General features: G+C 38.5%; 1 protein-coding gene across 1 annotated transcript in view; it reads left to right on the top strand.

Annotated features, from left to right (window-relative positions):
• LOC138432364 (uncharacterized) overlaps positions 1-24,167 on the top strand; it is a 220,713-nt gene that overhangs the window by 68,433 nt on the left and 128,113 nt on the right. Inside the window, exon 4 of the mRNA XM_069573718.1 lies at positions 18,580-18,705. Within this exon, the coding sequence (XP_069429819.1) occupies positions 18,580-18,705 (126 nt within the window). The remainder of the gene's footprint in view (positions 1-18,579; positions 18,706-24,167) is intronic.

Raw genomic sequence — 24,167 nt, 5'->3', positions numbered from 1 at the left:
TAGAAAGTGATGTTGAAACTGATATTTGAGTGAGAAAAAGGAACCAGTCATGGAGAAAAGGAGTTCTCACCTACAGAACTGTAAGCTAATAAACTTGTGTCAATTTAAACTGCTAAGGTTGTGGGAATTTGTTGCCAGCAATAGATAAGTAATACCTCAGGGGTGTCAGAAAGAAAAATAGCTTTTAATTGAGAGGCCTGCAGAAGTGGGTTCATTACAGGTCAGCCAGGTTTCTGTTATACAAGAGGATGAGGGGAGTTTCAAATAGCAGATCAGGGTTATGGAGAAAAAGACCAGAGACATAGTAACAGGGTGTTGGGGGCCATGGAATTATGGAATGCTGGGCAGGATAAATGAGAGACTTGGGAGGCTTGAAATTCTCATACTCTGTGAGGTTAATGGGAGGGTGAGGCACAATGGGAAAAGTCCTGAGATTTGGGGCCACTAGGCATTAATCTCCTCTATAGTTCCTGGTGGTGTGACAGCAAAGAGGTCAGTAAAATTTTCTTGGAGACCTGTTATCTTAGTGATTGGAATTAGGAGATAGCATCTTACTTGTCCTGGTGGTGGTGGAGAGCTGGGAAAAAAGTGATCTCACTGGAAAGAGGAGGCTGGAAGCTGTCTTTTCCGTACACAGAATCTAGAGTATAGAGAAACACTCTACTGAAAAAGCTAGCAGACACTAGGGATATAATGATAATAAAACTGGCCTTAATTTATAATGCAGAGAACATAGATCTCCCACTATTAACCTACACATCTATGCTTCCAGTCTTGTAGCTCTTCAGACTACTGATTAGAATCCTTGGTGACCGCAGCTAACATCATACTTAATAGTGAAACACTTAAAAACTTTCCCCCAAAGATCAAGAACAAATCAAGGATGTTTCCTCTCACTGATTCTATTCAACATTGTACGGGAGATTTAAACAAGGAAATGAAATTGAAGCATCCACATTAAAAAGGAAGAAGTAAAAATATTTGTGTATAAAAAAAGCCTAAGGAACCCATACATTACTAAGGATAGGGTTCGAGTTAGTAAAGGAGTTTGGCAAGTTTGCAGTATACAAAATCAGTACACAAAAATCAGTTGCATTTCTATACACTGGACAATCTGAAGATAATATTTTAAAAATTCTATTTGTTTGAATGAAATAGGAATAAATTAAACAGAAGTGCATGACTTGTATACTGAAAACTATAATACATTGTTCAGTTCAGTTGCTCAGTCGTGTCCGACTCTTTGCGACCCCATGAATCACAGCACGCCAGGCCTCCCTGTCCATCACCAACTCCCAGAGTTCACTCAGAGTCGCATCCATTGAATCAGTGATGCCATCCAGCCATCTCATCCTCTGTCGTCCCCTTCTCCTCCTGCCCCCAATCCCTCCCAGCATCAGAGTCTTTTCCAATGAGTCAACTCTTCGCATGAGGTGGCCAAAGTACTGGAGTTTCAGCTTTAGCATCATTCCTTTCAAAGAAATCCCAGGGTTGATCTCCTTCAGAATGGACTGGTTGGATCTCCTTGCAGTCCAAGGGACTCTCAAGAGTCTTCTCCAACACCACAGTTCAAAAGCATCAATTCTTCGGTGCTCAGCCTTCTTCACAGTCCAACTCTCACATCCATACATGACCACTGGAAAAACCATAGCCTTGACTAGACGGACCTTAGTTGGCAAAGTAACGTCTCTGCTTTTGAATATGCTGTTTAGGTTGGTCATAACTTTCCTTCCAAGGAGTAAGCGTCTTTTAAGTTCATGGCTGCAGTCACCATCTGCAGTGTTGAAAGAGGTTAAATAAGACAAATAATTGCAGAGATATCCTGTATTCATAGATTGGAAGAAAATTTTATTAAGATGATTTTGGAAGACTATTATTAAGATAACAGTACTCACCAAATTGATCTACAGATTCAGTGCAATTTTGTAAAACAAAACAAAAAAATCTGACTGTCTCTGTTGCAGAAATGAATAAACTGGGGAGAAACTGGTCCTAAAATTTGTATGAAAATACAAGAGACCCAGGATAAACAAAACCATCTCGCAAAAGAACAAAGTTGAAGGACTCACACTTCTCAATTCCAGAACTTAGTACAGAGTTGTAGGTAATCAAATGTGGTATTGGCCTAAAAATAGACATTTAGATCAATGAACCAGACTTGAGAGTTCAGAAATAAACCTATATATCTATGGCTAGTTGACTGTTGGCCAGAGTGTCACATCAATTAAATGGAGAAAAAATGGTCTTTTTCAGCAGTTGCTATCAGGACAGCTGGATAGTCACATAAAAAGAAAAAAGATGGGCTGATTAATCATATACAAAAATTTAGTCAAAATGGATAAAATTCTAAGATTTAAAACCATGACACTCTTAGAAAAATATAGGCTTAAATCCTGTGACCTTGGATTAGGCAATGATTTCTTAGCTATGATACCTATAAACATAAGCCACTAAAGAAAATCCAGGTAAATCAGACTTGATCAAAATTAAAAACTCTTATGCATCAAAGGAAACTACAAGATAGTATGAGAAGACAACACACAGAATGGGAGAAAATATGGGCAAAGGATTTGAAATGACGTTTCTCCAAAGAAGATGTAAAATGGTCAGTAACCTCATGAAAAGATGCTTACTTACCTCAGTAGTCATGAGGGAAATACAATTGAAAATTACAGTGAGATATCATTTTATATCTACTGGCATGGCAATAATAATGATAATATAATACTAATAATAACCAGATAATAGCTAGTGTTATTTGTAGGGAAATTGGAAGCCTGATACATTGCTGATGGGGATATAACATGGGATAATTATGGTGGAAAACAGTTTGACAGTTCTTCAAGAAATTAAACATAGATAACCTAGCAGTTCTACTCCTAGGTATAATCCCAAGAAAATTGAAAGCATATTTTAAAACAAAGATTTGTGCAAGAATGTTCACAGAAGTATTATTTATGAAAGTGAAAAACATGGTAACAACCCAACTGGTGAGTAGATAAACTGAAGAATGGATAAACAAATTATGGTATTTCCATACATTTGATTATTATCCAGCCATGTAAAGAAATGAAGTGTTAATATATTTTATGGTATGATCAACCCTGAACACATTATGCTAAATGAAAAAAGCCGGACATAAAGATATGTTGCGTGAGTCTGTTTTTTCAAAAATGTCCAGAGTAGAGAAATACATAGAGACAGAAAGCAGACTAGTGGTTAGCAGAAGGTAGAAAAAGAAAAGAATGAGTGACTGAGGATGAGTATGGGACTTCTTTTTAGGGTAATGAAAAAGTTTTGGAATTATAATAGTCATACAACCTTATGAATTAAATAACCTACTGAATTATATGCTCTAAAATGGTGAATTTCATGGGATGTGAATTACATCACACACACAAAAAAATCCTTGATGAAACCCAGGCTTCTTATCAGAGGGTACTAAGGATTATAGTTTTGATGGCTTGAATCGATTTTATAACTTTAGTAGCAAGCCTTAATGCAGGCTAGAGGCTGGAGAGTTTCCACCAAGCAGGTAAATCTGGGAGAGTATTTTTTTAAAGCCAGAAGTAATGCAAAGGCAATGTTTCTGGTCTTCCTACCACAAACACATTTGGAATTGAAATTTATTATGGTTTTCAGTGACAAAGGCAGCAGGGTTCCCAGGATCTGGTGTTGAAAAGTAGAGCTGAAGTGCCCATTTTGCTGACATCAGTTGCAGCTGGAGTTGTGTAACCCCGTAGCCAGCTGCTGTAGCAGAAGCTTCTAGATTCTCTGGTTTCTATGTCAGAGATGGCAGCCTCATTGGAGGGTCTTTTGGGAGGGATTGTTGTGGGGATCACTCTTTAAAGGTCAGCCTGGAAGCTGCTTACAAAACTCTTCCAATGATTTTCTAAGCACTGTTTCTCTAAATTAAATATCTTTTGTTTAATCTAGTTAGAATGATTTCTGTTCTTTCAACTAAAGCCTGATGGATGAGCATGAATATGAGGCTCCTGCCAACTTCCTCCTCCTGTTTTTCCTGGCCTCACACTTTGTGTTCCAGCTACATCAAACTAATGTCATTTCCCATACATACCCTGCTTCTTTATGCCTCTGTGCCTTTGTACCTGCTGTTTCTTCTGCCTGGATTTCATTCTCACTTCCCTGACTAGTCATTTTTAAGCCTCAATTTAGAATAATCTCCTGGAAATTCCCTGGAACATCTTCGCTCCGCTCCCAGGTCTGGGCAGGTGCTCTTCATTTGCACACACTGTTACCATAACACTTTATGGTTATACTTTATGTTATAACACTTTGAAGTTGAGACTGTGAACCCCTTGAGGGCAGAAACTCTTCCTGCTCTTCTTTGTTACCGTCTTAATTAGCAGAGCCTGGAATATTATAGTGCCCACCTATGCTTGCTTTTCAGAATTGAATTTATGCTTATAAACATTCCTATGAATATTTATGTGTGACATTATATAAGGGCTAAAAACCAGCTTAAAAATAAAATACTGAAATATATAGAAGGGAAAAGATAATAAATTGGGGCTCTATTTCTAAGTCCGTGGTGGAGTGCAGTTATTAATTTACCAGGAGGATGACTCATTACAATGAGAAATATTTTCACAGAGTTGTCAATATGGTGAAATCAGAGCATACCTTAATCTACTTATACAAATGGTAGTGTGTAATACCTGAAGGAGATCTAGGTTTAAAAATGTGTATGATTTGATAATTGGATGAGAAACATTCGAAATTGCCATTAATTATTTTTTCTTTATTGCCAACTACAACTTTAAACCCACAAATACATATGATATATTTTATGAATATAAATATATGAATGTGTATAGATGTTTTAGCAAAGTATTTCAAGGCTTACAGACCTACAGGTTTGCAGACTGGTCCTCCCCAAGTATTTCAGTGATGGAAACTTTAGATTAGAAATATGACAGAAGGAAAAAAGCAGGAAAGATAAGTTTTTATCCAGTGGTCTTTCAGAGAGTGACCTTTTGTCTGTGAGTGTCTGGACACTCAGTGTTTCATATATACATAGGTTTCATGTTCTGGATTTATCAGAAAAATTTTAAATAGATAAAGATTTCAAGATAAGAAAAAAAGGCAGATGGTCAAGTTAGGAGAGCTCGCTACTCAAAATACAGCATGGTGTTTTTAAATAATAGTGAGTTAGGAAGATGTGCATAAATACCATACTGTATATGAATTTACACTCATGTTTTTGGAAACCTAGGTGAATTTTTAGGGAAGTGTGGGAAGATAGGCACACTCAGACTTAATGCTCTCATTCTTCATTGTGTACTTACCAATTTCAGTGTCAAATGCATTCTAGTAATTCCCTGGAGGGAAATTTCAGTGTTGGGTTGTACATACACATGGTTCATTTTCTGCTCTTTCCAATTCAGTGTAACACTAAGTGATTACTACCACTTTAAGGCATATGAGATATATGCTGTATTTTTATCTTTTTGTAAAAAGTTTTATTGTATTTTCTTATGATAAAGCTATGCATATTAATTAATGAAAAATAAAATAATGGAGACAAGAAGATTACCTTTTATTCTACCCCAGAGGGGGGGGGGGAATGCTCTTAAAGATTAACTACCTATGTTTCCAGGCACTTTCATATAATTTTTTCTTTAAAAAATAAGAGTTACACAAAATATTTTATTCTTTAGAATATATGAGGAACAACTATCCAAGATAACATTTTTGAAAATTTTATGGTGTTCCTTTATGGGGATTACCATGATCTATTTAATTAATCCCCTATTGCTTGACATTTAAAATCTTTCAATTTTTTTTGAAAGTACAAGTAGCACTATAATGAATTGTAATTAAATCCTTCCACACAATCTTTATTATAGTCTCAGAGTAAACTTATCAATCTAAAATTACTGAGTCAAAGGGCATGATTACTTTTAAAGATTTTGATATATGTATTATTAAGTTTTCCTCCCCAGATATTCTCATTTACACTCTCATTGTATGAGTATTAACCCATACCCACCCTCTGTTTTAACCCACATTCACAAAAAACATCTTCATGAGTTGAATAGACAAAAATGTCGCTTCTCTCTTTGTGGGTCTTTAACAAAAACAACAACAACAAAAATATACTGTTCTTTTGCTATATATTGTGGTATGTTTCCATTTTATAATTTGTCTTAAGTTTATGAGCTTTTGAAAGAATAGATTGTCAATTGTATTTGGTTTTTTCCTTGGGGAAAAAAAAAAAAAAGCAAGGCTTCAGTATGGCTAAGGAAGTGAGGATGCTGAATCCTAGCCACTAGGCCACCAGAAACCAGTGAGAAGGCCCTGGCCCATCAGTTGTGTAGAAATGAATTTCCAAGTAGAGACAGACAGCAGTGAAGCAAGTAGTGTTTATTAGGGAAAAAGAGTACAGTATATGTAGATAGACACATGGGCGTGCTCAGAGAGTTGTGCCCTTCTGGTAGTTTGAATTACTTTTATGGGGCATTTCTTCTGGGTTTCCTTTGGCCAGTCACCCTGCTTTGCCTGGTCTTGAGTGTATTAGGTATATCTCAGGGCCCTCCCATGTGTGTGTGTACATCTCCTGTTAGCCAAGATGGACTCTAGCAAAGAGGCCTGTGGGTAGTTGACATCACTTATTATGGGGTGGCGCCCCCTCCCTTTCTGACCTCCAGGGAGCCTCTCTGCGCATGTGAATTTGGAGAGGTCTCCTTGACTTTGAAAATAAGGAGTACGTGGTGCTTGTCTCTTAACCTGGCAGGGCCTGGCCTCCTCTGGTATCCCGCTTTCATGGAGTTCCTGTCTACAGGGCAGAACTGTTCAGCCTGGGGCCATCTGTCTCCTGCCTCAGTGTCATGTCTGGAAAATATACACACACATTCTGCAACCCAAGTTTATATGGCAACTGACCTATATTTTCTTCTAATATCTTTGTGGTTTAATTTTTAACAAATCTTTAATTTTGGGGGGGAGTGGGGGAGAAGTAACAGGTAAACCTGTTATTATTTCTATTCCTTAAATGTTTACCCAGTTGCCTCAACACAATTATTTTTGAATAAACCATCCTGTTCCCACTTATTTATGCTTTGTAAAGTTAAAAAAGTAATTCAGTTATTTAAAAATTTGCATTGTGTTCTATAAAAAGTGCTGATCTAAACATTTAGGAATCCTTCCGTGACTGTAGTAAAAATGCAGGTGCTGTGTTGGATCAAGTCTCTTAGTGTCTCTTATTTAAAAAAGAAATTCCTGTATAAAGTGAAGGTGTGGGGCAAAATTATAATTTGACTTACATACAGAATCCCTTTTCCAGTGAGGTCTTAACATTAATTACTCCACCTGCAGGTGAACTAGACCATCCAGACCTGCTGTCCTCATTCATGACACGTTCATTCACTAACCCTTTACAAAGGCTGTGTCCTCTGCTTCCAGTGTGACCTTTCTCCCTTCTTTCCTTTCTGCTTGGGAAGCTCTTACTTTTCTTCCAGCGCTCCCACCCAGTGTAATGTCTCCTATGAGGGATCTCCTAGGCAAAATTAGTTGCTTGTTTCTCTCAGGGACCATAACACGTGAACAGACCTCTTCTCCTTGCACTGTGAGCTCTCTCAAGGCTGTGTCTGCAGTTTATCTTTGCATCTTTCCCTGGTGCCAATCAGTAGTGACTGGTTTATAGCACATGCTCATAAATGTTAGCTGTATGTGCACGTATGAGTGAATCCCCAAGCCATGGCTTACAGACATCTGGTTCCACCACATCTGCTGCAGGGCAGAAACAAAACTGAATCTATACAACAGCTCTTGACAGCAGACTTGTTATTTTATACTCTTTCATTGGAAGCTCTCGCTTTTTGTTATTATAGTCACTGAGTCTGCATCAGAGCAATTATCCCTGACTGAGTAACTTCAATAGAATAGTCTCTAGAAACCACAAGGAGAAAGCTGGAGATCGGAGAAAACTCTTCCCAGGAAGAAAGTAGATGCTAACAATATCTAGTTTAGACCCTGTAGAGACATTCACAATGAAGTTTAAATTTAAACCTGAGATGACCAGCTTCTTAGAGGGAGATTGGAAGAATTAAGAAGTTTACATTCTTAATGGAGAAAAGAGAAAGTGAACTTTTCCTTGATCTTATATCATAACAGGAAAAACATGTCATTAACCGAAAGTTCCAAACCATTTGCAGGAGTTGGAAAAAAAAAAAAAGTTGACTGAAAGTACCAAGTGTTTGATTGACACTTTGATATCCGTAATGCTCTATTTCATTTTGTTTTTGTGTGGTTTAAAAGGGACCATGCTTTCTATAACTGTAATGATTCTGTTGTTTAATTCAGTAAGTATGTACCAGTCATATTCTATGTGCTGAGTGGTATTCTGTGAACAACAGACATGTATTTGATAGGGAAAATTTAAGATGAAAAGAATAAGACCCACTACTCCCTTTTCTAGAATTCCGTGTATCCATGGCTCTCTGGCACCTAGTCATTTTCCCACCTTGAAAAATTTCAGCTGAAGGATTACTCAGAGAAGCATTGCAAAGAAATTTGAGGGAGCAGTAGGTTCCTAGGGAGTTGTTAGGGACATGGCATACTCTTTCATTAAAAGGCAGTATGAAATGTTACTTCCTTCTGATTTGAAAATATTGGTTGCAGAGGTGTTTAAAATTTCATTATGAAGTTGGTTTCAGTGTTTATTTGTTTCTTCTGCTGTGGTTATGTGTGGAGAGAAGAATGTGGAAAAAAGAGAGACTGGTTAAAAATATGTTTAAGCTGATTCAAAGGCTAGGAAGATGAGTTGAGTTTGTCCTCGAGCTTTGTTTTCAGCAGTAAATATGGCAAACACACGAGATGTGTCTAAACTGGAGTGATGCTGATGGTGGTTCCTGTCAAGTTAAAGTTGACAGTCCTTGCTATGTATCAGGTCCTCCGGGAGGATCAGAGAAAGGAGGACACGATCTCTGCCTGTGGATGTTCTGACACGTGGCAGAATAGTTAAAATTGGGCTGCAAATGGCAGAATAAGCTACATGCTGTAACAGAGTGCTGCTGAACCTCTGTTAGTAAAGTGAAGGAGATAACATTTGCCAGTTGGGGGCAATCAGGAAAGGTGCCATGGAGGTGATAGTGTTTGATATGGACATTCGTAAATTAGGCAGTGTTTACAGTGGCAGATTTGATTTTCTGTATCACCTTAGAAGTTCTGTTCTTCTAATTCACGTCTCTGCTGTCACCGTAATCATAAGCGCTTCTTGCAGAGCAGCTGGTAATTAGTCTTGTTGGAGTATGGTATATGTTTAGGGAGTTGTGGATTGGCTGCGCGGAAGTAGGAAAGATTCCTGGGGATTTACAATTCCAGGCAGGAAGCTCTGTACTTTAATATTCAGTGGGGGATCTTTGAAGGTTTGAGCAGAGCATTGCGATGACTGCATGTGTGCTTCATTAATTGTAACCTGGCAGCTTGGAGCAGTGTGAACTCATTTTCAGTTACCAGGGCAGATAATAGTGCAGAGACTGTCACTGTTGTCCACTTAGATTGTAATGAAACCATAGAACAAGCAAGATCAAAGGACTCAGGCAGAGAGTTCTTAGACACTGAAAGATAAGTAATAAAAGGAAAAATTGATAATCGGACTTTATCAGAATTAAGCATTTGCTATGTGCAAAATCCTGTTAAGAGGAATAAAAGGCATGCTACAAAATGGGAGAAAATATTTGCAAACCACATATCTGTTAAAGGACTTTATCCACAATATATGAAGAACTCAATAGTTAAAACAAACCCAAACCAATCCATTTTGCAAATGGGTAAAAGCTCTGGTTTTTCCAGGAGTCATGTATGGATGTGAGAGTTGGACCATAATGAAGACTGAGCACCAAAGAATCAATACTTTTGAATTGCAGTGCTAGGGAGGACTCTTGAGAGTCCTTTGGACAACAAGGAGATAAAGTCAGTCAATCCTAAAGGAAATCAACCCTGAGTATTCATTGGAAGGACTGATGCTGAAGTTCCAATACTTTGGCCACCTGATGTGAAGAGCCAATTCATTGGAAAAGACCCTGATGCTGGGAAAGATCGAGGGCAGGAGAAGGGGGTGACAGAGAATGAGATGGTTAGATGGCATCATTGACTCAATGGGCATGAGTGTGAGCAAACTCAGGGAGACAGTGAAGGATAGAGAAGCCTGGCATGCTGCAGTTCATGGGGTCACAAAGAGTCAGACACGACTTAGCAATGGAACAACAGCAACAGATGACATAAACAGACATTCACTGAGGAGAACATTCAGATGGTGAATGAGCACATGAAAAGATAGTCAGCACCATTAGCATCCAGGTCTCTTCTGCCTCCTGCCTTGGCAGGCGGATTCTTTACCACTGAGCCATCTGGGAAGCCCTTATTAGACATTAGTTCAGTTTAGTTCAGTTCAGTTGCTCAGTCGTGTCCGACTCTTTGCGACCCCATGAATTGCAGCACGCCAGGCCTCCCTGTCCATCACCAAATCCCGGAGTTCACCCAAACTCATGTCCATCGAGTCGGTGATGCCATCCAGCCATCTCATCCTCTGTTGTCCCCTTCTCCTCCTGCCCCCAATCCCTCCCAGCATTAGACATTAGGAAAGTGCAAATTAAACCCACAATGAGATACTACTACACTATGAGTATGTGGAGAAACTGGATTATTTTTCCATTGTTGATATGAATGTTAAATATCACAATCACTATGGAAAAGAATTTGGTAGTTTCCTATAAAACTATATACGTAATTACTATCCTCCTGAAAGTTCAGGAAAATTATGTTTACATTAAAATGAACAACAGAAAAGTATGGAGATCGAATTCCATGCAGACTTACTCTAAGAGAAAAAGGCAGACTAACATCCCTGCCAACAGTGAAAGCATGCTATATAGGTATCTTCCAAAAATATGTAAGATTAATTTGCAGAACAAATTAACAATTAGGAACATTATACAGGACATGAACTAATAATATAAATCAGAATTAGAAAAGCTTAGAAATGAAAATGAAAAAATTCAAGGAGCAATCAGAAATAAAATAATTTAAAAAATGCTGATTTTAGAAATGAAGACTGAAGAGAAAGGAAAAAATTATATCAAATAAAGAAGAAAAGATGGAAAGTTTTTAAATGTAAGAGGGAATAGGAAACAGATAAAAAGAATTCAAAGGAAAATTGCGAGCATAAATAAAGACGATCCAACATGTGTATAAAAATCTCTGAAGAAGATATCAGAGCAAGGAAACAAATACAAAAATTACAGTTGAGAAAATTTTGCTGAGATAATTGAAAATACATACTGAAATAGTAAACTTTATACCTGAAAATACTGACCTAGAATGGGCAACATAAGACACTTTCTAGTAAAAATTACTGACCTTTAAAGAAAGAGAAAAACACTAGAATCAAGACATTATCATAGTACCTGTTAAGGGAAAGAAAGTCTGACTATCATTAGACTTTTTGGCAGTAATGCTACATGCTAGAAGAAAATGAAGTAACATTAAAGATCTTCAGAGGAAAAAAAAATGTGAGATAAGAATTTTATATCCAGAAAAACTGACCCTCAAAACTATAAAAGACAATGATTGGCACACAAAAATTCAGGGAATATTGTTTCAGCAAGCCCTTCCTAAGATACCGCTAGAGAATGATTTTGGACAACCAAAATGACGAGAGAGACATCAATATAGGTCTGATGGGGAGCACTATTAAATGAGGGCTAATAGGGAATAATATATTGTGTAAGGACTGTATGATTTGACAGTGTAGACTTAGCATAATAAAAAAACAAAATGTAGAGGGAGGGAAGCACATTTACAAATCCAAACCAAATCCTAAACCAAGGCAACAATAAAACAATTAGACGCCTGTTTCAGTAATCATAGTTGGTGCTGATAGTGTTCATATTGTTGGTCTGAAACTGATGTCTCAAGAGCCCCTTTTCTTTGTCTTCTGTCTCTCACACATGGGAGTTTGCCCAGTTCTTAACTCTGAAACTACCTCCACATCCCTTTCTTCCTTCTTCTGATTTTCCTGCTCTCTTCGTTTCTTTTCTATTAACCTTTAGCCTGTTTGTAACCTGAATCAGTCAATCCATTTTCAGTTTTTCTTCACTCTCATTACTCCAGCAAGCAAAAGCCGAAAATCTAATCTTTCAAATGGAACATCTACCTTACCAGGTAGAAGAGAGGAAGAACCCATGACTATCTCATTTATTACTGTTGTGTACTGTTGTGTATTCCCTAGGAAATTGTTTTATTCAGCATTGATGCCTAATTTTAATATTAGATTTGTTAGAGTCCATAATCCTGTCCTTTTTTCCTTACACTTTTTTTCCATAGTTAGATTTGTTAAAAAATAACTACATAGTTGTCTATATACTTTATTCCATATACGCAAGTGCTGCCTATACAGTCTTTTATTTTTTAGTTATTTGTTTCCAGGAAACATTCCTTAGATAGACAGACTTCCTAGTTCTTGATAGGGTTACTTAGCAAAGAATTGACACAATGCCATGTTATTAGGTCATGAGTACTCTTCAGTCCGGGAATTTATGTATAAAAATACATCTTAGAATATCTGTTCTAGACCATGCGTGATACCTAATACTCTTGATCCACTAGTGTTTTAGCTTTCCTGTAGAGATTGAACTTTTGCATTTGCATAAGCTGAAAGGTTATGGCTGCAATACAGGAGAGCCTGGTTTGATTCCTGAGTCGGGAAGATCTGCTGGAGAAGGGATAGGCTACCCACTCAAGTATTCTTGAGTTTCCCTTGTGGCTCAGCTAGTAAAGAATCCACCTGCAATTTGGGAGACCTGGGTTCGATCCCTGGGTTGGGAAAGTCCCCTGGAGAAGGGAAAGGCTACCCACTCCAGTATTCTGGCCTGGAGAATTCCATGGACTGTATAGTCCATGAGGTCGCAAAGAGTCAGACACAACTAAGCGACTTTCACTTTCACAAGCTGAAAGGATTGGAGGTATATATGCGGACAGGTAGAGAAATATTGGTTAAGAGAGGCAAAGACAATTCTCTTGATGTTTCCCAGTGGCACTTTCCCTGTTTCCTTGTATGCACTTGTAAAATGGCTGGATCCTGAATTTCTTGCTGAACCTTTGCAGTTTTTGTCAGATAAGGCTAAGGCAGAGAATAGAGTAAGGCATCTGGATTCACTGTCTCTGTGGATTTCTTTTGAGAGTCCTCTGGTAGAACAAGTGGCCTTCCTCAAGGAGGAAGCAAGGCTCTGGGCTTTGCTAAAGTCAGCTAAAGTTTGTGCACATGAACTTACTCCGCTTATTACTTTGCTGCTACCAAGAGATCAGGCCTTGCCCTTTGAAGAAGTAGCAAAGAGGGTCGCTGATGAAAGCAAAGTTCAAAAGCCGAATGATAGTGAATACACAGAAGTAGCCAGCCTTCCGTGCCACTGTAAAGGTGAAATGCAGTGTTTGTAAAGGGACGCAGAGTGCTCTGCAAATGTAGTTATTTTTACTAGTAATAACAGCTCGATAGGAAGATAGATGTCCTGTACCTTAGTTCAGGGTAGATTGGAAATGATTTCCGTCACCACCCCTACTTTTCACTGATAGAATTTTTCCCAGTCTTAGATTTGTATGTATTCCTCAACAATATTTACATATTTCTTCATTTTTCTAATATAAACTTTAAAAGACACAATTCTCTATTAATATACTCTCCCCTAAAATAGCTGCACTTTAATCTCAATCATATTAGCTGGCAGAAATAATTTAGAATGTTTGTTTTCTGTATAACATAGTCAGAGGGCAGGAAAGGAAATAAACACTAGAAGATGTAAGATGAGCAAATAAAAACATGATAAAACATTCATTTCCATGTATTATGCTTAAAATGAGAATTAAAATGATTATATTGAATGCAGGAATTCTTAAATTTATTATGTTGAATGAATGAGGTACCAATTAATATCTGTCTAATAAATGAACAAATGAAAGGAATGGTAATCCTCACCAAGAATGAGTATGTGGTAATTACACTAGTAGTTACATGCTAACTACGTTGGAAGTGGTAGTGTGCATTTTGTTTGATTGGTTTTTACCACTTGAAAATAGCTTTCTTTTTTTTTTTTTTTCATTATTATAAAAAGTACAGGTCACACAGAAAATTCAAAAAAGGGAAAACGAGGGGAAAAGTAAAAATGTTCCCGCATCTCTCTATTCAGAGGAAACCACTGATGATGTATGTCTATATGTCCTTGGTGTATGTCTCTTAGGACAGCTTTCTCCGAAGACAAACATAAGGTTAAGCTGTTACAATAATATTATACATGCTGTTCTGCAACCTTAACATGAAGGTACCTTGTTTGATTTAACCAACCATGTAAGTGACAGGCTCGTAGCTTCTTTACATTCCGTAGCTGTAATAAACAGCTCTAAAATGAACTTCTTGAATATACATTTATCCACACTTGAGAAAGTCATGCTGGAAGAAATTATATTATGAGTAAAATATCTGACAAAGAGTACATAGGTTTTAAATTTTGAACCATTTGGGCAGGCTGTACTTCAGGAGCCTAGAAATTTATATTCTTAAATTGCTGCCATCCACTGTTTTCTCATACCCTTGCCAATATTTGATACTATCAGTTGATATTTAAAAAAACTTAACAGGGGGACATAAAAAATTTGATCTCATTGTTTTTTTCATATATTTCAATTTGATTATTTCTGAGGTCCATTTTTTTTAGCATCAGCATTTTTCTAGTTACTAGTTGTTTATTAATCCTTCTTACTGAATTTTCAGTAGGTCACTTCTTTTTTTTTCTTCGCAGCTATTGTAGATTTGAGTATTAAGTCTTTGTTACATTTTTGAAACATTTTCCTTGTTTATCATTGTTTTTTCGGAAAGGCAATGGCACCCCACTCCAGCACTCTTGCCTGGAAAATCCCATGGACGGAGGAGCCTGGTGGGCCGCAGTCCATGGGGTTGCTAAGGGTCAGACACAACTGAGTGACTTCACTTTCACTTTTCACTTTCATGCGGGGAGAAGGAAATGGCAACCCACGCCAGTGTTCTTGCCTGGAGAATCCCAGGGACGGGGGAGCCTGGTGGGCTGCCGTCTATGGGGTCACACAGAGTCAGACACAACTGAAGCGACTTAGCAGCAGCAGCAGCAACTAACAATTTTTTGCCATTTGTATGTTTTAAAATTTTTAAATTATCAGTGTTTTCTGAATTCTGTTGCATACTTAAAAAGACATTCTCCATCTATATTTAAACAGAGTAGAAAGAGAATGAAGAAAAGAGGTTATATAGACAGACATTTTATATTTTATAAAGGTAAGAAAACAAGCTACTCAATTTATATTCTAATCAAATTACAGTGAAGCAAACAAACAATAATAAAAAATGTATGCGCCTATTTGGCCAAGGGCTATTGAACCAGATAAAAGTTAAAGCTTTTTACCCATTCTATGGTGGTGTGCCATCAGTACATGGAGAAATACTTTCACTGATTCAACAAATATTAAGTACCAGGTATGGGGCTAGGTTTTGATTCAGAGAGAAAAAGATATTGATTACAAAAATAAAATAAAATTGCCCCTGCCCACGAAGAGTTGACAGACTATAATAATCGTGTAGGGACAAGGGACTGGAACCCTTGACTCCTCATTCCTTCTTCCTTCTCTGTTATTCTACTTCTAAACCATCAAAGAAATAATTGGCAAATGCTAGAAATCCTGCTTTCTTGAAGGAGTTTTTGATTAAAAAAAAAAAGAAAGAAAACATTATTTAAAAGACTCCAGACTCTGTTCTTGTGTATCTACATTCACGGCAGTCTCTCTGCAGGGAGACACTTATGCCTTTGAGACACACCCTTTGTCATAACATCTAAGCCTGTAGTCATGTTTTATGGCAGGAAAATGTTTTCAAAACATCTGTACTATTTAGTCAGCCAAGATGTTTTGTGAAAAATATTTGTAAATGCCTCCATTAGGAGGTGCTCACTTAATTGAAATAGTGCATGAAAATATTTGAAAATATTTTGTCATTTTAACTCTGTGTGTGTGTGTGTTTGAATGTGCACATGCTCATGTGTAGAATTTTATATATAATTATGTTTTTCAGTTAACACAGTTATTTAATTTTGTTAGGGAAAATGGAAACCATTAAGAATAGAAACTAAGATCTACTTTATAATGAGAGAAATAATAATAGTCCTTTTTTGTTTTAATAGGATTTTAGAAATTATTTGCCTTTGTTATTCAGTCTTCACAAAAAAGCCTGTGAAATAAGAATCACTCTCTTTATTTTACATAATGAAGCAATGTGGTGATTGGGTAATTGAAGTTCCCAGGTTCAGTTCAGTTCAATTCAGTCGCTCAGTCGCGTCCGACTCTCTGCGACCCCATGAATCGCAGTACACCAGGCCTCCCTGTCCATCACCAACTCCCGGAGTTCACTCAGACTCGCGTCCATCGAGTCAGTGATGTCATCCAGCCATCTCACCCTCTGTCGTCCCCTTCTCCTCCTGCCCCCAATCCCTCCTAGCATCAGAGTCTTTTCCAATGAGTCAACTCTTCACATGAGGTGGCCAAAGTACTGGAGTTTCAGCTTTAGCATCATTCCTTCCAAAGAAATCCCAGGGTTGATCTCCTTCAGAATGGACTGGTTGGATCTCCTTGCAGTCCAAGGGACTCTCAAGAGTCTTCTCCAACACCACAGTTCAAACGCATCCATTCTTCGGCACTCAGCCTTCTTCACAGTCCAACTCTCACATCCATACATGATCACTGGAAAAACCATAGCCTTGACTAGACGGACCTTAGTTGGCAAAGTAATGTCTCCTCTTTTGAATATGCTATCTAGGTTGGTCATAACTTTTCTTCCAAGGAGTCTCTTTTAATTTCATGGCTGCAGTCACCATCTGCAGTGATTTGGAGCCCCCCAAAATAAAGTCTGACACTGTTTCAACTGTTTCTCCATCTATTTCCCGTGGAGTGATTGGACCAGATGCCATGATCTTCATTTTCTGAATGTTGAGCTTTAAGCCAACTTTTTCACTCTTCTCTTTTATTTTCATCAAGAGGCTTTTTAGTTCCTCTTCACTTTCTGCCATAAGGGTAGTGTCATCTGCATATCTGAGGTTATTGATATTTCTCCTGGCAGTCTTGATTCCAGCTTGTGTTTCTTCCAGTCCAGCATTTCTCATGATGTACTCTGCATATAAGTTAAATAAGCAGGGTGACAGTATACAGCCTTGACGTAGTCCTTTTCCTATTTGGAACCAGTCTGTTGTTCCATGTCCAGTTCTAACTGTTGCTTCCTGGCCTTGCATACAGATTTCTCAAGAGGCAGTTTAAGTGGTCTGATATTCCCATCTCTTTCAGAATTTTCCACAGTTTATTGAGATCCAAATAGTCAAAGGCTTTGGCATAGTCAATAAAGCAGAAATAGATGTTTTTCTGGAACTCTCTTGCTTTTTCCATGATCCAGCGGATGTTGGCAATTTGATCTCTGGTTCCTCTGCCTTTCCTAAAGCCAGCTTGAACATCTGGAAGTTCACGGTTCATGTATTGCTGAAGCCTGGCGTGGAGAATTTTGAGCATTTCTTTACTAGCATGTGAGATGAGTGCAATTGTGTGGTAGTTTGAGCATTCTTTGGCATTGCCTTTCTTTGGGATTGGAATGAAAACTGACCTTTTCCAGTCCTGTGGCCACTGCTGTGTTTTCCAAATTTGTTGGCATATTGAGTGCAGCCCTTTCACAGCATCATCTTTCAGGATTTGAAAAAGCTCAACCGGAGTTCCATCACCTCCACTTGCTTTGTTTGTAGTGATGCTTTCTAAGACCCACTTGACTTCACATTCCAGGATGTCTGGCTCTAGATGAGTGATCACACCCTCGAAGGTGAAACAGAACTGCATGTTTCATTGCTGTTTCTACCTAGGCCTGTCTACCTAGTAAAGAGAAGAATTGAGAGCTAGTTCCCATAGTTCCTATGGGTGAATCTAATGAGACTATAGCCCTTTATCACAGGTTCTGCTTGCAGAGATGAATCTCCCTTTTTAATCATGCTTGCACATTGCAGTAGGAAGAACATGCTTAGGAGTAAAATACCTGGGTTTGAATTCTAATTCTGCCACTTATTAGCTGTGCGTGTTTGGACCTAAACTCTTTTCCTGGTATTCAGCTAACATTGCCAGTGATAACACATACAGTGAAGATATGTTGTGAAATCTCTGGCATGTAGTCGGTGCCCTGGAATCACCTAGAAAACCATTACCTGATCCCTCCTGGAATGGTGTCAAGAGATACAAAATGTTTTGGGGAATAAAGAGTTGTAGGGAATGGAATGATGTACACGGTGGCAAGAGATAAGAGTCAGTTTTGAGCCCTGTATTAGCCCATATGCGAAGAATTATTTTTTGGCCATGGTTGCAATCCTGCTCATGTTCACATATGTCTTCATATGCATTATATTATATTAAGATAGAAACGGGGAGCCTTGAAAACAGAAATGTAGGATTGGCTGAATCTTTTTTGCAGAGCTCAAAATGAATTTCATAATCCTTTTCTTTCCCTTCCTTTTATAGCTGATAGCCTCTGTGTCTTCAGATGCTCACTCAGCAGGGACACTGAATGTTGCTATGTGGGGAAGGAGTCCATCTTGATTACTCTGGGCTACCACAGTGCTTTGCTGAAGTTTGCGTCTCATGCTGGTAAGTTTTGTGCCTGTCCCAACTCCCTGACTTCAGTTCAGTTCAGTTGCTCAGTTGTGTCTGACTCTTTGCAACCCCATGGACTGCAGCACGCCAAGCCTCCCTGTCTATCACCAAGTCCTAGAGTTTACTCGAACTCATGTCCATTGAGTTGGTGATGCCATCCAACCATCTCATCCTCTGTCGTCCCCTTCTCCTCCCACCTTCAGTCTTTCCCAGCATCAGGGTCTTTTCTAGTAAGTCAGTTCTGTGGTACATATACACAATGGAATATTACTCAGCCATTAAAAACAATGCATTTGAATCAGTTCTAATGAGGTGGATGAAACTGGAGCCTATTATACAGAGTGAAGTAAGTCAGAAAGAAAAATACCAATACAGTATACTAACACCTATATATGGAATTTAGAAAGATGGTAACAATGATCCTATATGTTAGATAGCAAAAGAGACACAGATGTATAAAACAGTCTTTTGGACCCTGTGGGAGAAGACGAGGGTGGGATTATCTGAGAAAATAGCATTGAAACATGTATATTACCATATATGAAATAGATCACCAGTCCGGGTTTGATGCATGAGACAGGGTGCTCAGGGCTGGTGCACTGGGATGACCCTGAGGGATGGGATGGGGAAGGAGGTGGGAGGGGGCTTCAGGATGGGGAACACATGTGCACCCATGGCTGATTCATGTCAATGAATGGCAAAAACCACTGCAGTATTGTAAAGTAATTAGCCTCCAATTAAAATAAATTAATTAATTTTAAAAAATAAATGTTCTGTAGAATTTACCTGGGAAGCTACTGTTTGTTGAGAGTTTTAAAATAACTGATTCAGTTTCATTACTGGTAATAGTCTGTTCATTATTTCTATTTCTTCCTGATTCAGTCTTGGCAGATGGTACGTTTCCAGGAATTTAACCATTTCTTACAGTTGTTCACTTTGCTGAGGTATAATTGTTTGACAGTCTGCCATTCTGATTGGGTTATAGTTTAATCAATTTTCATAAAAATAAGAAATTCCTGTTTTTGATCATGAAAATCAGGATGTGGCTTATCTCAGCATGTGAATGTTTCATAATTTCTTGGTACTTTATGGATTTCAGTAATTGAAGGCTTTAATAAAGAATTTTCCTGAGTCATGTGATCAGACATAACCAAGTTAAAAGCAAACTATGATTTTGGCTTTTTATACTATAAACATTTAACATATTATCTCATCTCATATACCATTCACTTAAGGGAGAATTTAATCAGATCATCTTACTGATGAGGAAACTGAGATTCAGAGAAAATTGGTCACTTGCTCAAGGTAATATGACTAATAATTAACTGACCAAAGATTTGAATCTCGAGTTACCTACTCCAGAGCTCATGTACTCTTCCCACACCACAATGCATCCTTCTGTACACAGTTAGTTTTAAGAAAGAAAGAAACCGGTGAAAGAATAAGGGCAGTTGCACAATTGAACGGAAAAAGCTTTCCTTTAATATGTTCACACTTAGAACACTTAATGCTTGAGGGTATCTATGCTTCAGAAATTCCCTGGTGGTCTAGTGGTTAAGACTGCATGCTTGCACCACCAGGGGTCTGGGGGTTCCATTCCTGGTTAGGAAACTAAGATCCTGCATGCCCCCGAGCCACAGCCAGGGGGAAAAAAAGAGATATCTGTGTTTCAAGCTTATTGTACTGTTCGGAGTTGGTACCAAAATCTGAGCAGGCCTGGAAACTTCATATTTTAGGTACTCTCAAAGTTGAAGCCGCCTTCATTTTCTGGATGAAAGTTTTCTTTGAATCTTTACATGACAGTGAAATGGAAATTTTGAGATGCCAATAGGCAAAGTGTAAATAATTTGGGATGAATTTTATTCCTTATTACAGCCAGTGACCAAGCAGTTTCCATGTACTACTCCCATACAACTTCCACCTCTCTACCTGAATGAGATAATCATAAACAGCCTGGAAAGTTATAAGACCCAGGACCAAGTGCAGCTTGGTCACCGAGTGCTGGGCCCTTGATCCTACACCAAGCTTCCTGCTGTCATTCTGTTGACTTACCTGACTAGGAAAGATAGTATACAGACCTTTTCTATTACGTTTCTTGAGACAGAGAATTTGGGTTCAATAATTTAAAATACTGAGGTACTTTTAAAACTGTTTATACCAGTGGGGCGAGGGGGAGGGGGGAAGGCAAGAGAGTAAGTTCCTCAATAAGGAGCCCTTTAGGTGGGATGAATTCTGAATCATGAATTCTTAGTTGGTTCAGTGTATATTGTGTGTTTTAGGAATGAGCATAAAGACCTGGTCTCACCATGCTTTAGAGCACTGGCTATAACTTATTAGTCTCATTTATTAGTAGTAGGAAGGGAAAATAATTGCTAACAGAAATTTCTGTTGTTTTGAGAATTTTGCCAGGGATGCCTTATAATAGCTTCCTATTCTGGAGTTCATGTGTTTCTTGATCTCTGCTGAAAGTGAATACCAGCACCAAAAGGATTGCAAATGCAGATATTTGCAAATTGGTGGTCATCCATGCTTTAATTTAATAGTAGTTTTCAGACTCAATGAATGTCCCTGGGGAGTTGGTTGCCTGTCTGATTTTCCTGGCCCTGGAAACTGAACAAGCCAAGCAGCTGATCCCTCATTCTGGATCTGTCAGGGCAGGTTGCAATGCAGACCTGAGTCCACAGCTGCAGGAAGGCAGTGGCAAGTGAGGAACAAGCTGGCTGTGACTCGGAGGGTCCCAGGTGGCCCAGATCCCAGGTGGCAGTGGGATATTGATTGTCATTTGTCAGCCTGGATGTTGACAGAAGGCTGTTTACTGATGTCACTGCCCATCAGATACAATTGCTGAATTTTTGAGATGTGCTCTGCTTTTCTGGAGTAAGAGGATGTGGCGTTTGAAATGTGAGAGTTCTATTTTCTATTTAGAAGTGAGTGAGCAGCTGCCAATTATCTGTAACTTGGGTAAGAAAGAAAATCCAACTCTATTGGGGATTGCCCTGTCTTGATAATTAGGTGGAACCACTAAGAAAGAAATGAGCCAATATTAAAATGTCTGTGTGAGGAATATTTCTTCTTTCCTTTCTTTCCTTCTTCAGAATTGTGTCTCAGTGATCTCCAGGCCTGATTCGGTTACATGTTAAATAATCTCCAGTAATCTGAAAGACTACTGTGAAATCCAATGCACTTAAATTCATTGTATTTTAGAAGCAGTTCAGTTCAGTTGCTTAGTCATGTCCGACTCTTTGCGACCCCATGGATACTGAAGCATGCCCAGCTTCCCTGTCCATCACCAACTCCTGGAGCTTACTTAAACCCATGTCCATTGAGTCGGTGATGCCATCCAACCGTCTCATCCTCTGTCCCCTTCTCCTCCCACCTCAGTCTTTTCCAGCATCAGGGTCTTTCTTCAGATCAGATGGCCAAAGTATTGGAGTTTCAGCTTCAGCGTCAGTCCTTCCAATGAATATTCAGGACTGATTTCCTTTAGGATGGACTGGTTGGATGTCCTTGCAGTCCAAGGGAGTCTCAAGAGTCTTCTCCAACACCACAGTTCAAAAGCATCAATTCTTCTGCAGTCAGCTTTCTTTATAGTCCAGCTCTCACATCCATACACGACTACTGGAAAAACCATAGCTTTGACTAGATGGACCTTTGACTAGATGGACCTTAATAGCAGTGGGGATATTTAATAGTGACAGATGTCGACAGAGAAAAAAAATGACATTTTAATTAAATAGACTTGAGATAATTTCTGTGAAGCACTATGTATGTACTGGATATGTGCAAGGCTTCCCTGTTCATTCTTTCATTTAACAAATATTTATTGAGAGTCTGTTAATGTTAACACTTGTTATGTGCTAAACATGTTAGCACTTGTTATGTGCTAAAAATGCAGTACTGAGTAAATATAAGTCCTTAAAATTGTGTAAAAGTGAAGTTGCTCGGTCATATCTGACTCTTTGAGACCCCGTGGACTGTAGCCTACCAGGCTCCTCCATCCACGGGATTCTTCAGACAAGAATACTGGAGTGGGTTGCCATTTCCTTCTCCAGGGGATCTTCCCAACCCAGGGATAGAACCGAGGTCTCCTGCGTTGCAGGCAGACGATTTAACCTCTGAGCCACCAGGGAAGCAAAAGAAGGACACAGGCAATTAATAAATGAACATACATACATGGTGGATTGTGTGTGATAAATATTGAAAAATCAGGCAAAGAGGCAACCAATAGGGGTTACGTATGTTTACTGTCTTATAGGTTATTTTGGGGAGAAATCACTGATAAGATGTCTGACGTGTAAGCAGGGAGCTGGAAGGGAGGGCCCTTGTGTTTATCTGGTGAGACAGACAGGTGAGGAGAACTGCAAGGACCTTGAGGCAGAGGACGCTTACAGAATGGCACCAAAAGCGGAGGGACTCAGTGAGGAGAAGGAGAATGGCGAGCTCAGAGAATTCGAAACCAGTCAGGGGAGACACTGGGAGTCATGGTGAGGATGCTCAGGGATAGTGAAAATATCTGAGGTCATGAAGCAGAGGCCCAGTATTGCCTGAGCATTATATATGTACTTTTTATACTTTGAAAGGTATGTATTTATACTTTCTCTTTTTGCCATTCCCACAGCAGCCCTGTAAAGTTGGTATAATAATAAATATATCTTACAAATATTTATAATATTTACATTTATAATATTTATTTATATTTATAAATAAATGTAAATATTATAAATATATTTACTAATATTTATAATATTTATTTATATTTAATAAATAATATATATTACAATTATTCCCATTGTAAGCGGGCTTCCCTGTGGCTCAGTGGTAAAGAATCCACTCGCCAGTGCAGGAGATGCAAGAGACTAGGGTTAGGTCCCTGGGTCGGGACGATCCCCTGGAGAAGGAAATGGCAACCCACTCCAGTATTCCTGCCTGGGAAATCCCATGGGCAGAGGAGCCTGGCAGGCTACAGTCCATGGGGTCACAGAAGAGTTGGACATGACTGAGCTGCTAAACAACGTTCTCATTGTTACACAAAGACACTAAGATTCATAGATAGGAAGGAAGTTTCCCAAATGACAGAGAACATGTAAAGCTCATGTTCTTTCAACAATTTCCCATCTGTTCCTGCACTCTTCATGAGTTGACATCTAATCTAGAAAACTCATATCTTTAATTGAGATGATGATACAAACATGGGAAAACCCACTTTTATCAACATTCAACTACATGAGAAAAAAAGAAAGACACAGATAAACCTTATTCTGGGAGTTACGGAGAACTTCTGAATATCCTTTGAACAGGTTCATTAATTTATAGCATTTTTCATGTTTTATCTATCTCTTTATATATGTGTACATATATATAAACACATATTATATTTCTGAATCATTGGAGAGTAACTTGCATATGTCATAGTTCTTTTCTCTTTAGTGTAGAGGAGCCTGGTAGGCTGCAGTCCA

Source organism: Ovis canadensis, chromosome 2 (assembly GCF_042477335.2).
Source record: "Ovis canadensis isolate MfBH-ARS-UI-01 breed Bighorn chromosome 2, ARS-UI_OviCan_v2, whole genome shotgun sequence".
NCBI classification, from domain to species: domain Eukaryota; kingdom Metazoa; phylum Chordata; class Mammalia; order Artiodactyla; family Bovidae; genus Ovis; species Ovis canadensis.
The sequence above is the reverse complement of the archived record's forward strand: the minus strand, read 5'-3'. Positions and strand labels throughout refer to the sequence as shown.